Genomic DNA, 15,071 nt, shown 5'->3' with positions numbered 1-15,071 from the left:
AAAAAAAAAAAGAAAAAAAAGTTGTCTTTTCTTTGAAATGTAAAGGCTGGGAAGGAAGACAATTACACAAGACACAATAAACTAAGCAATCAGCAGAAGGGGGAATCGATTGTTCTACTTATAGTCCCAGACTTGATCGCTCTCTTTTTATTCTCTGGCTTTCTCTGAGCGGTTCCTGTTTGGGAAAACATAGAAACAACTCTTTTGTTTCTGAAAGATTATCCTGAGAGGAAGGTTAAGGGATCTGCTCTTTTTTTCTTTTATCTGCCTCGCTCTCCGTCAGCACTCCCTCTCTTCCTCGTCTTCCTGTTTTTCTCTGGAGGTTTATCTGCTGCCGTTCGCCCTGTCAGTCTAGTTTTCACACTCGCACGCCGACTCCACTCTCCTTCTCTGCCATCAGATTCAATCGAACGTTTCCGTGTGCTGTTTGCTCGGCCCAATTTTCCGTGACAGGTGAACGCCGCCGGCCTGCAGCGGCGAACAAAAGCAGTCAAATGACTGCGTGGAGTTGTGTTTCAGGGCGCCGGCCCAACCGTTGCCCCAGCCCACCACAAAAAAAAACAAAAAAAACAATAGCCTTGTTACCCGGCTCGTCGTTTAAGAACCTGGATTTAGAGTGGGTCTGTAAAATTTAATCTTTATTAACCTACTTCCACGCTTAGGATCTACAAAACCGGTCCCAGTGAGTCTCCCTCGACTCGTCTCTCGCCGTACAGACGTGCTGGTTCTTGTGTCGCGGTCTCTCCCCTGGAATGAAAGTGAGCTTGGGAAGCAAACGGGGCCAGCCTTTGTCAAAGCCTGTCTGAGAATGTCCCGCAGTCCAGCCAAGGCTGAAAAAAAATGGAGGTTATTGTGTTGTTTTAGGGATTTTTTTTTTTTTTTTTTATAGGACCTTCTTTCTGCTCTGGGGAAAGGTGCGTGCGCTGCTTATTGTTGTTTAGGTCCGGTAATCAGAGCCATCTTCAGCCTTCAGGCCAACAACTCCACACCGGCCTTTTTTTGTCACGCCAACTCTGCTGAATCCAGGTCGTTGTAGACGGCTGTACCGAACTCTTTCTTCCTCAAGTCCGCTTTAGCCGTCTCCGCTCCAGCCCACTTAATCCATGTGATTATCAGTCGATATACCAGATGTCCGATCGTAAGGATGAGACTGTCGTTTATTGTGACTTTATAGGGATAATATATATTAAGTACCTTTCTTTTGCTTTTTTTCCCTCCTCCTGAACCTGGTTTCGTCGCCACCTTCCAGCGAGGGAAGCAACTTGACTCCTGCTCATCACTATCCAGACTTCCGCTTCAAGACCTACGCCCCGCTGGCTTTCCGCTACTTCAGAGACCTCTTTGGCATCAAACCCGACGACTATCTGGTAAGACCCAAAATCTCTCAGAGATATGGTGGACCAAGGCAAAGTGGGGGATGGTTACATTTTTTTCCCCCCTATAACTCCAAATTAGAAAAGTGCGTTATATACAGTCAAAACCTTGTAGACCAATTAGGTCTCTACCAGCTTTGCACGTTTAGGAAATGGCAATTTTACCCGCTCTTCTTTGCAAAATAGTGCAGGCTCAGCCCGATTGGATTGAAGAGCGCCTGTGAACATTGCTTTTCAAGTCTTGCCACAGATTATTGAATGGGTTTAGGTCAGGACTGCGATAAGGCCACTTAATTACAGGCCCTCGTGAACCTTTTCCCCACTCTCAACTCTTTTGGTGCTCCTGACAGGTTTTCCTTTAATTTTGTATTTTGCTTCATTCATCTTCCTGAAAGCATCCCCACATCATAATGCTGCCACCACCATGTTTCACAGTAATGCGGTGGTAATTGTGTTACTTCTGTGGACAGATGGTTACAAATGATTTAACTAAGGAGTTTGAGAGTAAAATGGAGCTAAATGCAAAGCCATAGCACTGTTTTATTTACAAAGAATCCTCCCACTGGGCTATTTTTTGTTGTTGTTGTTGCTTTGTCACGTGAAAAACTGTTTCAAGGGTTCAAGTGTTCAAATACATTTGCAAGGCGCTGTATAACCTCTGTAAAACCAAAAGAAACCGGTTAAACTTTTTTTTTTTATAGCCGAGCTTTATGAACCTGGACTTTGGCTGCTTAGGGCAGCTAGGGATATTTTAGCTGATGTGAATAAAAGTTCAGATTGTATTATCTAAACTAATCAGGTTTGACTTTCTGTCACATGTTTGGTTTTCTTTTATAGAAACTTCACATTTAAGCAGCCTTCAGCTTTGCTGGCTTCTCGTCTAAATCTGATTTTGGTCCATCTGTTTCCATCCAAATCGGTTTTGAAACAGCTAAACTTTCTCTGTTTGTGGGACGTCTTCTCACATTTAATATCTCTTCTATTGTGTCAATTGAATTAATGTTACTCAGTAATAATAATGACTCGCTGTGCCGTCTCAGCGTACACGGCGATTGATTTAACTTTTGTGAACCCTTTTTAAATGTCCTCCATTTTTGCAACATTAACTGATTTTCTCTTTAAAAGGTGCCAAAGAGAGGCTCATAGATATTGTCCACAAAACGGAGACAGATTGGGATTATTTGACAGCAGTAAATGAGATGTTGAGGTGCAGCGCTGGCTACTGATAAATGTTATCATTGTTGTCTATTTTCACTGGACCCCACTTCTCTGTGCGTTCCCCACCAGGACGCCTCACTGACGTTCCTCTTAGGATGCGAGTCGCAGCAAAGCAGAACCTTTATTTTGCTGAAATAAGTTCAGCGCTCACAGACGTTGGTTAATTCAGTCATAATCCCAAATGGTGGGATTTCTCTTTAAAGTAAATCTTGACGTTTTCCTTTTGCAGTATTTGAGAAATATTCTGAATTCATTGTTTTAATTATAATGTGAAGGCCAGATGCTGAGAGCAGATCCAACCGTGATGCCACCACTGATGCATCTCATAGACGGGTGGGAAACAACACAGTCATCGTTTGGCTCTCTTTCTTTAAATCTTTCTTCCTCACAGACTGACAACATATGAGCCGAGCAGAATGGAAACCATCATAATATATTGGGCAGCAACTGTTTTGTTAGTTTAATCATGTTTATGCCCCTAAAATCCGTCCGTGTGTGAAATGGAGCAAGAATCCGCAGAACCCCTCCTGTTTTTGGAGCTCCCTTCTGCTTTGTTCTCAGAACCAAATTAGATTTTGTGTGATGTTATGACTTTATCCTGTTATGACGCCGTTTCCCTGTTTCCCATCTGCCTCCAGGCCCTTCCATAAACCCAGCCAGCTGTATTCTTGTTTTTGAACTGCAGGCGTTATTTCTGCGCCAGCGACAAAAGACAAAAGAAGCGTAACTTCAAGGCAAGAGAGCGAGGACTTCATTAAGGCGCGGAGAGAGAGAGAAGGCCCGCCGCGGTTAGCCGGGGCTTCAGGTGGCGATGGATTAATTCAGGCCGAGGCTACGCAGCGGAGTCTAATTAAAGCGGAGAATACGAGCGCGTGTAGATGCGATAAACTTTCAGACGGGTCTGTGCCAGCCAGTCAACGTGACCGCAGACGGTCGTCGGCTGTCTCTGGGGGGGAGAGGGAGCAGATGTGTGTTTCTCATCTCCTCCGAACATGTTGCTCTCATAACGCACCGATTACCTTCCAACACTCTCGCAGGCTGCCGTTCACTTCTTCACTTCTGGATTATGGAGGATGGATGGATGAAATGTGTCTCATTACACCCGACTGAAAAGATAGCATCCATGTTTGCTGTCTTTATACTAAGCATAATTTTGAAAAGCTGTAATTGCTGCACGATTATGTTTCTTTCAGTTTAATTCAATTCGATTTTATTTATATAGCGCCAATTCATGAAACATGTCATCTCGAGGCACTTTACAAAGTCAAAATCAATCATATCATACAGATACAGTTCTTTTTTTTTTTTTTTTTTTTTACATTTTTTATTTTGTGAGAGCATTACAATGCAGTGATAGTTACTTTCAGGGAACATACAATGTTGTTACTGCCACTCACAATTATTTTTTGCATGTACAAGATTATACAAATCTAAATCAGTTTACGGTTCATCGGTCTGATGGATGGATTCTTTAACTTTCCTTTCAGCAAACTTTCTCACATAAAACGAGACGTGAGGTAATTTCTGTATGTTAAGTATTCAGAACCCCCCCCTGTGCCGTAAAGTAACACTTTAGTTAAAGATTTTAAGAGAAATCAACACCTGGTAATCATAAAATAAAAATCTTTTATTGATCAAACTGTGCAGGAATACCTACTGACTAAAAGCAAGATAAACCCTAAACAAGGAGTAAAGCTACTTTGCACCCCACAGATTAAATAGCTTACCTAGGTAAAGATCTAACATTTATCAAGAGGTTTTCATTCTCCTGGGAAAAGATTTTTTTTTTTTTTACAGCCTAATTTTGATTCTGGTCTCTACTGTAATCAGAGAGTGGGGAGTAAAAACAGCAGAGTGACGTCAAGGTCCCCAAAACCACCCGAACCCATCAGCTTTCATCAGCAGAACCGTGGCTAAACAAAGAATCGAGTGCTTTACTTTGAGATAACGGCCCCATTTCGCACACTGAACCCTCCTGGACTTGGGCTCATGCAGCTTCAACACCACCTCGCTGTAGCAGGAGCTGGATGACTAGTCTGCAGAGAGGGCAAATATAAAGAGATTTTTTCTAAGGTAGCATTTCGCCAGAATGCTCTGGACCTCAAACTATGACAATGATTCATCTTCCAGTACAAGAATGAGCCAGAGAACAGATAACAAAGCCGTGGCTTTAGGAGCAGTGAAGGATATACAGCGGTCCAGCCAGAGCCTGGGCTTAAACACAACTAAACATGTCTGGAGAGATTAAAAAAATGGCCGTCTACCAATGCTGCTAATCCAGCCTGACTGATCTTGACAGGACCTGAAGATGAGGATGGTAGAAAATACCCCAAAACAGTCGTGCCAAGCTTATAGAGACCAGAAGACAAGGGTGTGATTGCTCATATGATTATATATATATGATTTATTTGTTTTTTCTAATCAAATAAAATAGTTTCATTATGTGAATATTTGTTTTGGAAAAAAATTTAAAATGTGGAGTAAACAAAGCACTAGTTGTGTATTTCAGATTATAAAACTAAATTATTTTAAAGTAGACTCTCAGACAAAACGTGACAATGTGGCAAGACGGGGAAATTGTGGGACACCACCTGCGCAGTGTAAGAGGATCCTTCACCTATGCTCCAATGAGGATATTTTGAAAGGATCTGGATAAAAGGGGTTTTGTAGATGAAAGGTCAAATCTAAGGTGTTTGTGTGCAAAATGTACAAAAAGTCTATTTTACAATTCATAAAAGGCAAGGCAAGGCAAATTTATTTATATAGCACAATTCAGTACAAAGACAATGCAAAGTGCTTTACATGATTAAAATATAGAAAAATAAAACAGAATAAAAGCAAGTAGGAATAAAATGTAGATAGAAAAAAAGGAACAAAAAAGTGGTGATTCAGTTAACTAGAACAGTCGAAGGCAATCTTAAATAAATGTGTTTTTAATCTTGATTTAAAGCAACCCAGGCTTTCCGCACCTTTAAAGAAGATTGAATTTTTTTGTGAATGCTTTTGAGTGAGATTTTACATCTGTTATCGTTTTTGGATCTCAGTCGTGTTATGTAAAGGGAGAAAAAAATGAAGGCATGAAAAACATTTGTAGCATTTTCTTTCCATGACTTTCTGTTTATGTAATGGATGATGCCCCTGAGAGAGTTACTGGTTCGGTGGCTACTGAGAACATTGGAGATTTAAATGAGTCTGACTGAGAGGAAAAAAAATAAAATGAAAATCTATTATTTAGTTACGCTCAGTATCAAAAAAGATTTATTACTGTTCATTTTTTTTAAAAACATACATGTGTAGCGTTGAGTTTTTATTTTCATATAAACATTTACAGTGTTTCCATTTTTTTTCCTGAGAGTTTAGTCTTCTTGTTTAGAGTGGCTCTAGTGTGATTACACTGGAGACGAAGCTGTTCCCTGTTACGTGTGACACGTTAAATGGGTCTGTTTCTGTTTTTCCCGTCCTCAGTACTCACTGGTAAATGAGCCTCTGATTGAGCTGGCCAACCCGGGCGCCAGCGGCTCGCTCTTCTACCTGACCAGCGATGATGAGTTCATCATCAAAACGGTCCAGCACAAAGAAGCCAAGTTTCTGCAGAGGCTGCTACCTGGATACTACATGGTGAGGAACAGTGCTCTTTAATCTGTTTTACGCTGGGATATAATCCCCTAATTACCAAGATTTAAATAATAAATAGTCAGGAACAAAATAAAATATAAGTAACTATTTGGATGCCATTTATTTCCTGGTAACAGCATTTAAGTGAATAAAAAAAAAAAAAAAAAAAAAGAAAAAAAAAAACAGAAAAAAAAAATAATAAATATATATATATATATATATATATATATATATATATATATATATATATATAATAATGTACTCTGTGTCTACCTCTCTCTCTCCATCTCTCTCTCTCTCTCCTACCCCCCCCATATGATTTAGCGAGTATACATATTTGTGGTGAATTGTCTCAAATAAATAAAATAAAAATGTTGATTGTAAAACAGAGAGGGTTGGTAAGGAGCTCCAGAGATTACGATGAATGGGTTGAGATGATGGTGAGTTTTGCAGACTGGCGGCATCAGAGGTTGCTATGACCAGGTGAACTCTATTTAGGGCCTGGAAGGATGGGACCTTTCCACAGTTTTATATCTGGAATGCAGAAATTTTTTTTTTGCCAACACATCCATGTGTTTCCATAGTGACAAAGTCAATTTTTCAAGTACTTATTGTCTATTTTCCTCCCTTTTCACCCCTTTTAAACACCTTATATACACTGTGGAATAATTATGCTATGTCAATCCCTAAAATAAAATAAAAAAAATGAATTTATTTTTGAAAAAGACTATGATCATATCAGAAAACATGGCTGCACATTTTCCATAATGAAACTAAACTCACATAGGCAGGCAAGCACTGAAGACACGTTTGTTTTGATGGAAGCTTTTAATCCATGTGTAGGCTTACCTGAGCACCTGAAAGCTCTAAAAAAAAAAGATCTGGAAAAAAAAGCCCAAAACAAAACCACAACAATAAGCAGAACCGATCTGTATCATAATAAATATCACGCTTGAAAAAGCAAAGAAAATCTTATGCTATGAAAATAAACTGGAAGGCGCTATATCTATTGATATGATTTTTAATGTAATAAAGCTTCCATAGAGCAGGCGCCAACATTTTCCCACTTTGTCTCCTAAATGTATGTTAGATTTGAATGTGAACCACACACTCTGTTTAAATCCACAGAACCTGAACCAGAATCCACGCACGCTGCTGCCCAAGTTTTATGGCTTATACTGCATCCAGACGGGGGGGTTCAACATCAGGCTGGTGGTGATGAACAACGTGCTTCCTCGCTCTGTCAAGATGCACTACAAATATGACCTGAAGGGCTCCACCTACAAGAGGCGAGCGTCTAGGAAGGAGAGGGAGAAACCCCGGCCCACGTACAAGGATCTGGACTTTCAGGACATGCACGAGGAGGGGCTTTACTTTGACACCGAGACGTACAACAACCTGATGAAGACCCTGCAGAGAGACTGTCGGGTAGGTGGTGGTTTCTCAGCGCGTTTGTAGAAGAGCGACGACATTAATATCAAGGACCGGTCCTCTGCCAGAAAACTGAATTAATATCCAACCTATAAAAATGATTTCACTGCGATCAAAAGTCCTTATTGTCATTCCCACCATGGCTGAGGCGAAAACTCCCCTCATAAAGCCCTAAATTTTAACCCTGTAAGGCAAACTTTGGAGCAGACAGTTTAGTCTCCCACTGTTTCTGACACACACTCCCTCACCTGTGGCTTATTTTATTAGTTCAAGCTGATGTATGATCCAGATATTCATCCCAGTGGATTATTTCATCTTTAAAAATATTCAAGTCATTCTTCCATATGCAATAGTACAAAAACATTATTCGTATTGTTTGCTTTATTTACATCTTGATTTATAATGATTTTTTCCCTTTTTTATTCCTTTCTCGCAGATTTCTTTAAAGTGTATAATGTCACAAACAAGACGTGGGACGGGGGGTTGAAGGCCGGGTTTCTCTCCTTCAGAAATTTCTAGATCGGTTGAAAAACATCACGTTCCAAATAAAGCCGGGTGGGAGAAACTGAGTAGTGCCGGTGGAAAAGGGGCTTATGCCTCTTGACCATGATAGCAATAAAATGAAAAGATATTGTAAAACAACAAGTCTCTAGTTTTTGTGCTGTGATATTCCTACACTAAAGTAAATAGCTTCTTGGGACAGCTTTATTGGGGATGATGGTTATGGCATACAGTAAACAATTTAAGTAGTTTTAACTCTTGTCCTTTGTCAGACTGTTTAAACGGCTACAAGGTGTAATATCCTGGTTGCCAGGGTATGTAAATGTGGCCAAAGACCAGGAAAAAAGACTTCCTGGCATTTTTTGCAGTGCTGGACTATCTTGACACTCCTGACTTGACAGTCCTGCATGAGAAAATCTAACAGTTTTAAGGTTACATAACTCCGATCTCTGATTTTATTTTGAAACTGTTTTGTCATTTTGGATCAGTCAGAGATTGTTTTCCTGGAAATGGTTGAACAACTGTTGCTTTCCCACCTCTTAATTCCAACAGTGGCTCCTTTTACAAGCTATTGGAGTCTTGTGATGTCAAGGTTGAGGGAGATTGCTGTGGATTCAAACAACCTTTATGCCGCTTCCTGCCTTGTATGCTGAATTTCCCGAAGGTTCCCTGTTTTTGTTTTCGAATGTTTTCTTAAGCAGGCTGTGGCCAGAATTACATCCTCCACTTTTGCAGTTATTGCTTTGTTAATGTTTAATCTAACAGCACAAAGAAGCAGACGTGCTTTGCCCCAAACTTCAACAAACAATTTAGTTTGTGATTAACGCAAAACCGTCACAAAACTGTATAAAACCTTTTTCGCTGCATTTTAATCATATGGTATGCTAAAGCTTTACCTGGCAACAGGAGCTATGTCATTCATTAACAACAACAACGTCAGCGTTATGAAGCTAGCTTGTTAGCTTGCTAGCAGGTTTGACTTTAACATGAGCGCTGCTGTCCTTAGCGCTGGCTGTGGCTGAACTAGTTAAAGCAAGATACAGCCTTTTAGAATCTATATTAAGCAATATGGCATGTGTATTTTTTCCTGAAAACAACTAAATGTTTCGTTCACTGTCAGTGACTACCTCAGGGTAAAGAAGCTCAGTTCGCTAGTGGTTTTAGCGCTGTTGCTGAACAAGCTAAAGCTCGGTACACACCCCATCCAAATTTTATAATACTTTAAAGCTTTTACTAAGTCGACATGTTTATTTATGTTGCAACTCATATTTATCGGTCTTCCAGTTCTTTGCCAGACATGATGAATGGGAATAACATTTGATCGAATTAGCATGTTCAGCTCTAATCTAAATGTCTTAGATTGCAATTGTAATCAAAATACAGTTGATAATTGAATTACAACTTAACCATTATTGGTCATTAGATTTACTAACAATTATGCTAACTTAAATTTTAATTCAATTTAGCAAGTAATATTTCTCCACAGTTAATTTTTACAGTGTACAAACATGTCGCTTGTTTTTTAGTAGGAACTGTTGGAGCCTTGGCTCTGTGCAGTGTGTTATTGTCAGGGTTTCCTGAGCTTGCCTCCTAAACGGGAAGCAAAGTGCCCTCTAAGCAGAATCTCAGTCCATTTTCATGAGTAAGCAGCTAACCCCGTCACCCCAGAGGGGACCTACACACAGAGGAAGGCCTGTCAGAAGCTGAGCAACAGAGGGGTGAAGGGCGTGGAGGGAATCAAAGAGGTTTTTTAATAAGAGATCAGGATCAATTCCAGCTATACTTCCAGAGCTTAGATATTAAACTAAGTAATGCAGGAGGTCAAAGTTGAGCCGGAGCCAGACCGATAACAAGAAAATGTCATATTCACATTTCTTTAACACGGGACACTTGTAGGAAAATTCCAGCTGTGCTGTCTCCTTTTTAAGTTTCCATCAGTCTGCAGCTCCCCTGACGGTCCACAAATGCCAAAACAGCATTAGGGCATTAATAAGTAATGTTGAACTCGCAGAGAGAGCGAAACAGAGAAAGCTAATGGCAGGGGGAGTTTATGTTGGTACTACTGGTGTCATGGCAATTATAACTAGTGCATTACAGCATGATACCGAGGTGTTCAGGGGATTTCACTCACAGCATCCCTGACACCGTCCCCATCTTTTGGCCCCCCTCTGAGTCGTGTGATCCTGGGAGAACAACACCTGAGAGTATTGTAAGAACATTCTTAAATAATGAAAAACTTTTGTTATTTTTTTCTTTTCTATAATGACTTCATTATATAATGAATCAATTGAAGTTTTTTAGAATTCCTACTTTCTGTGAGCAGTCATTGACCATATTGGGAACCGAGGTGATGTCACACTGTGTGAGAGGAAGTAGTTGCTGCAAAAAAGGCTCTACTAAAAAATTTTAAGCAAAGAGAAATTGATTAAAGTTTACATCTTGGCATTTATCTGCGAATAGCGCAATTAGCATCAAGAAAATAGCAGTTTCTCTGTGTATTCTAGAGAACGTCGATCAGGCAGAAAAGTAGCTCTTGAGGTTTTAAAACAATTTGCCCAAATGTCCAAATCCAGCATGTTTTGTGACAGATGGTGGTAGAAAGCTCAAGAGTAGAACACAAAGTAACTTACCTGTGAAATACTAAGCTGCCCTGTTATCAGCCGAAAGCCTTACTCCGTCGGTCAGACTAAACAAACCTGCATTTTAACACTTCGTTAGGAAATAGTTTCCTTTTGAAATAGCCTTTTACATTTCACACCTTAATGTTACTAGAAATAGTTAGCTTTGAGTGTTGTTCACACAGCCACAGCGTTGCTTCTTTAGGGGTAACTAAAGGAAAAACTGCTGCAAATTCCCCAAATTATCCAGAACCTGAAGGCTGCGTATGGGGGTGCATGTGTCCCGTGCAGAAATAGTTGCAAACAGCTGACGTTATTACGCTGCTTTTTGTGAATCAAAGCATAATTTTTTGGCTTCAGAAATGAGCAGAACTGCTTGTGTGTTGTATATTTGGAACAAGCAGACTCAGACTTGAGAAAGCTTTTAGTGTATTAATGTCACTCCAAAATGAGACACAAGAGGCAGCTCTCAGGGAGGATTCACCATTTCTAGTGTAGAGATTGATCGGTAGAGTGCTGGGAGGGGATGTGAGATGCATTAGGGATTCGGGCAGAGAATTTAGCTGCTGTATAATTACCCCCCCCACACACACACACACACACACACACTTTCACTGTAAGAAAAGTGAGCTTCGTTTAAAACGATCGCTGGGAACTCAGTCCCTTTTTCTGTAGCATTGGGTCTGTTGTCATGGTGTGGATGTTTGCTGGGTAAGCTGAAGCCGGGCTTTCTGTAGGCAGCTCTATTCAACATGGCTGCCATTTGAATGGGCTGTGGGAGTTCTAGTGAGGGATGCAAATTGTTGATACGGAAAAAGGCAAAGTACAGACAAAAGAGTCTGTGTTTTGTTCCAGTCAGTTATTATGTCTGGACTCACTCACTTTTCCAGTTTTCTTTCGACTTTCTTTTCATACTCTGTGCAGCAAAGTTTATTTATGAGTGTTGAGCCCAAAACAAGCAAAGGTTTATTTTGTTGACATTCGGCATCCTTCACACTTTCCGAGCTGTTACAGAAACAGAGCTCGGTCTGAAGGAGCTGGCCATCTGTTTTTCAGAGCCAATCGGGACTGCTTGAGTCATCTCTCTGTGCAGCTCTTATTAGTACCATAGACATTCATTCTACACCTATCACTGTGTTTCCTTTGAATACTATCTCACAACCATTTTCAAAGGTTAAACCACAGAGCAGGCATGCGGATAGAGACAGCTTATGTAGTTCCCTTTAAAGGTAATTATACTTTGAACTTTTCAGTTATTTGTCATGTTACACCCACAAACGTCCATCTGTTTTATTGGCATTCGATGTAATGGACCATCGCAAAGTAGCGCATAATAATGAAGTTAGAGTGAAAGGATTCATTGCGTTCCAAATATTATGCCACGGGTTTATATTAATCCCCCTTTCCTCTGATATCCCTGAATAAAATCCAAATGCAGCAAACTGCCCTCAGAGATCCCACAGTCAGTAAGTAGAGATGTGTTTGCCATTTTGATGCAAATGTAGTAAATACATGAAACATAACTTCTGCTGAGAAATGTTTTAGACAACAGTAGTGAAGAAACACCATCACGAAGAACAAGGAACGCAGCAGACAGGGCAGGGAGAAAGTTGTGTTTAAAGCAGAGGTGGGTGACTGTAGTACAGCTCATGAACAACTCTTCAATCCACCGTCAGAAAGTGGAAAGGGTATGATGTACACCTGTAAACCTTTCATGACCGTCCACCTAAACGGAAATGCAAGGAGAGCATTAATCGGAGAAGCAGGCAAGAGGCCCGTGATCCTGTAGCTTTGGAGGAACTCCAGAGATCCACTGCTCAGGTGCAAAATCTGGTTTTATTTATTAGTCATTCAGCACCCAAATCAGGGAAGATGGAAGCTGTTTTTTTTTTTAAATAAAGCAATTGAGAAGTCCCCTTTGCAGGTTACCATAAGCCAAGCAGTGAAACAAGCTGCTCTTCTCAGGCGAGATCAAAGTTCATCATTTAGGCCTACATTTAAAAACGCCGATTTGTGGAAAACTAACACATCTGAACACACCATCATCACTGTGAGACATGGTGGTGGTGGCAGCAATGTGCTTCCAGAGTGCTTTTGGAGCTAAATACAGGACAATCGTAGAAGAGAAGCTGCTAAAACCTGCTAAAGACTTGAGATTGGGGCGAGGATCACCTTCCGGCAGGACTAGGACCCCAAACATACAGTCAGAGCTACAATGGGATTGTTTAGATCAAAGTATATCTGTTAGAGTGGCCCAGTCAAAGGCCAGACACTAATCCACCATAGAAAAGACCTGCAGCTGTAAATGTAACAACATCTACATAGTATTAATTAAAAGGGGGCTTTATTACAAATGCAAGCAACTTTTGATTTTAAATGTTTTAGAACAATGTTCCAACCTTTCTTTTCAAATCACGGTTATGCTGTACTTGTTTCTGTTACAGAAAATCAACGTAGGAAACATTGAAATATTTTGTTGTAGTTTAACAGAATATATATTTAAAAAAAGTTCAAGGGGAGAAAATACATTTGCAAGGAAGCAAACCTTTAGAAAGTTGTAGTGTTTAAAGGAGCTTGCTGTAAGGTGCTCAAGTGTGGGTCATAAAACAGACGTGGCTAGACGGCTGTGACCCTGATCCTATTCCCGTCTGTCTCGGCTCCCGTCTCGCCCAATAGGACTGCCTTTCTGAAGTCACGGGGTCTCTGGGAAACCGGGCAAAAAGCTCCTCAAACAGGTCAATGTGTAACACTTGGCTCGCTGTGGAGAAACACCTTGTTTGTTTAGCTCAGAACTGGTTTAAATGGAGGCCTCCTTCTGCTGACCTCTTTCTTAGAAAAGAGATTAAAGTATTTTTTTTTGGGGGGCGGAGTTGGGGGGATAAAAACTTTTAATGACGTCTCTGGATGAACGTCAGGAGCCTTCTCGTTATATAAAATGTTTTTTTTTTTTAAATATATGTTCCAACAGGTTCTGGAAAGTTTCAAGATCATGGACTACAGTCTGCTGCTGGGTGTGCACGTCCTGGACCACAGGGAGGGGGTGGAGCAGGGCCAGACGGGGGGAGACGGCAGGAGGAACGTCGGTCAGAGGGTGCTTTACTCCACGGCCATGGAGTCCATCCAAGGAGACGGCAAGGCTGCCGAAGCCGTCACCACGGACGACACGTGAGTTTGTTCAGCTGTGGGGGGAAAGACACGCTCACAGATGCTGCCTTTTGAACACACATCCAGGCCCTCTGTCTCCATCTGCGTCTCGATCTGCACTTTTTTCACCCTGCAGTCAGCGTTGCACAACCAGGCTCACGGCTCGGCCCCGTGGGGGCACCGCGTTGGCGCGCACACGCACAGTTGGCCCCTCGCATAACCATAGCTACTCAAAAATACAAACACTGCCTCTGTTCTGCATATTTACAGCAACACACACACAAATGTAAATAGTGTAAGGGCCCCTTTTACAAACACTTGTAAAAGTGAGGCAGCACACTGGCTTTATTTGAACAAGGCTTTGAGCCCCGGAGAGCAACAGTAGCCGTTCTCTCACCGCTTTTCTTCTCCGTTTCAGGATGGGCGGCATCCCGGCCAAAACGCACAAAGACGAGAAACTGCTCATCTTCCTGGGTATTATAGATATTCTGCAGTCATACAGGTACAAGTGCTAATGAAATTAACTTCTATTACCATTTTATTTACTGTAATCAAGCTATTTTATTTATTTTGTTTAGTGATTTGCAGTGTTTCCTTTCTCATACACAAGATGTCATCCATTTGCAATAATGACTCACCCTGACAGTTTTTATAGATGCCAGGCCTCCTGTGTTGAATTATTGTCCTTCCCTGATGGGAAGAGCTACAAGACACTTTACCATAAACCTCCAACCATCAGGATTTAAAAGTCCTCAGATGTTCATCAGTCTTTTCTGTTTACTTATTGATTTATTTTTTTTTTGTCCTGGAAGCAAAAAAGGTCTTGTAACAAAGGAGCAAGCCCTTTGGATCAATGGCTTTATAAAGCTGTATAAATAAAAAAAAGAACATAAATCTTCATCAGCCTCTCTGGTTGATGTCTACAGAGTGGATGGGAAAGGATGAATACACCCCATTTGCCTCACTTGTAGATATAATGCTTTGAAAAAAGTATTTGCCCCTTTTGTTGTTGTTGTTTTATTTTTAGAATCACATTTAAAATGTTCCAGTTAAGCAAATACATTCGAATGTCTGACAAAGCCTGTATGATTAAATAAATACAATTATCAAAACATTACTTCAACTTTTTGAGGAAAAGAACTATCTAAACCACCCTGGCTCTGTCAGAAAA

At 40.7% G+C, this 15,071-nt stretch overlaps 1 protein-coding gene across 1 annotated transcript in view; it reads left to right on the top strand.

Moving 5' to 3' along the window:
• pip5k1bb (phosphatidylinositol-4-phosphate 5-kinase, type I, beta b) overlaps positions 1-15,071 on the top strand; it is a 44,926-nt gene that overhangs the window by 19,326 nt on the left and 10,529 nt on the right. The window contains exons 5-9 of the mRNA XM_012861351.3: positions 1,250-1,367; positions 6,057-6,209; positions 7,335-7,634; positions 13,725-13,921; positions 14,319-14,402. Of these exons, the coding sequence (XP_012716805.2) occupies positions 1,250-1,367; positions 6,057-6,209; positions 7,335-7,634; positions 13,725-13,921; positions 14,319-14,402 (852 nt within the window). The remainder of the gene's footprint in view (positions 1-1,249; positions 1,368-6,056; positions 6,210-7,334; positions 7,635-13,724; positions 13,922-14,318; positions 14,403-15,071) is intronic.

This window comes from Fundulus heteroclitus, chromosome 12 (assembly GCF_011125445.2).
Source record: "Fundulus heteroclitus isolate FHET01 chromosome 12, MU-UCD_Fhet_4.1, whole genome shotgun sequence".
Lineage (NCBI taxonomy): Eukaryota > Metazoa > Chordata > Actinopteri > Cyprinodontiformes > Fundulidae > Fundulus > Fundulus heteroclitus.
Note: the sequence above shows the minus strand (reverse complement) of the source record. Positions and strands in the feature narration are given on the sequence as shown.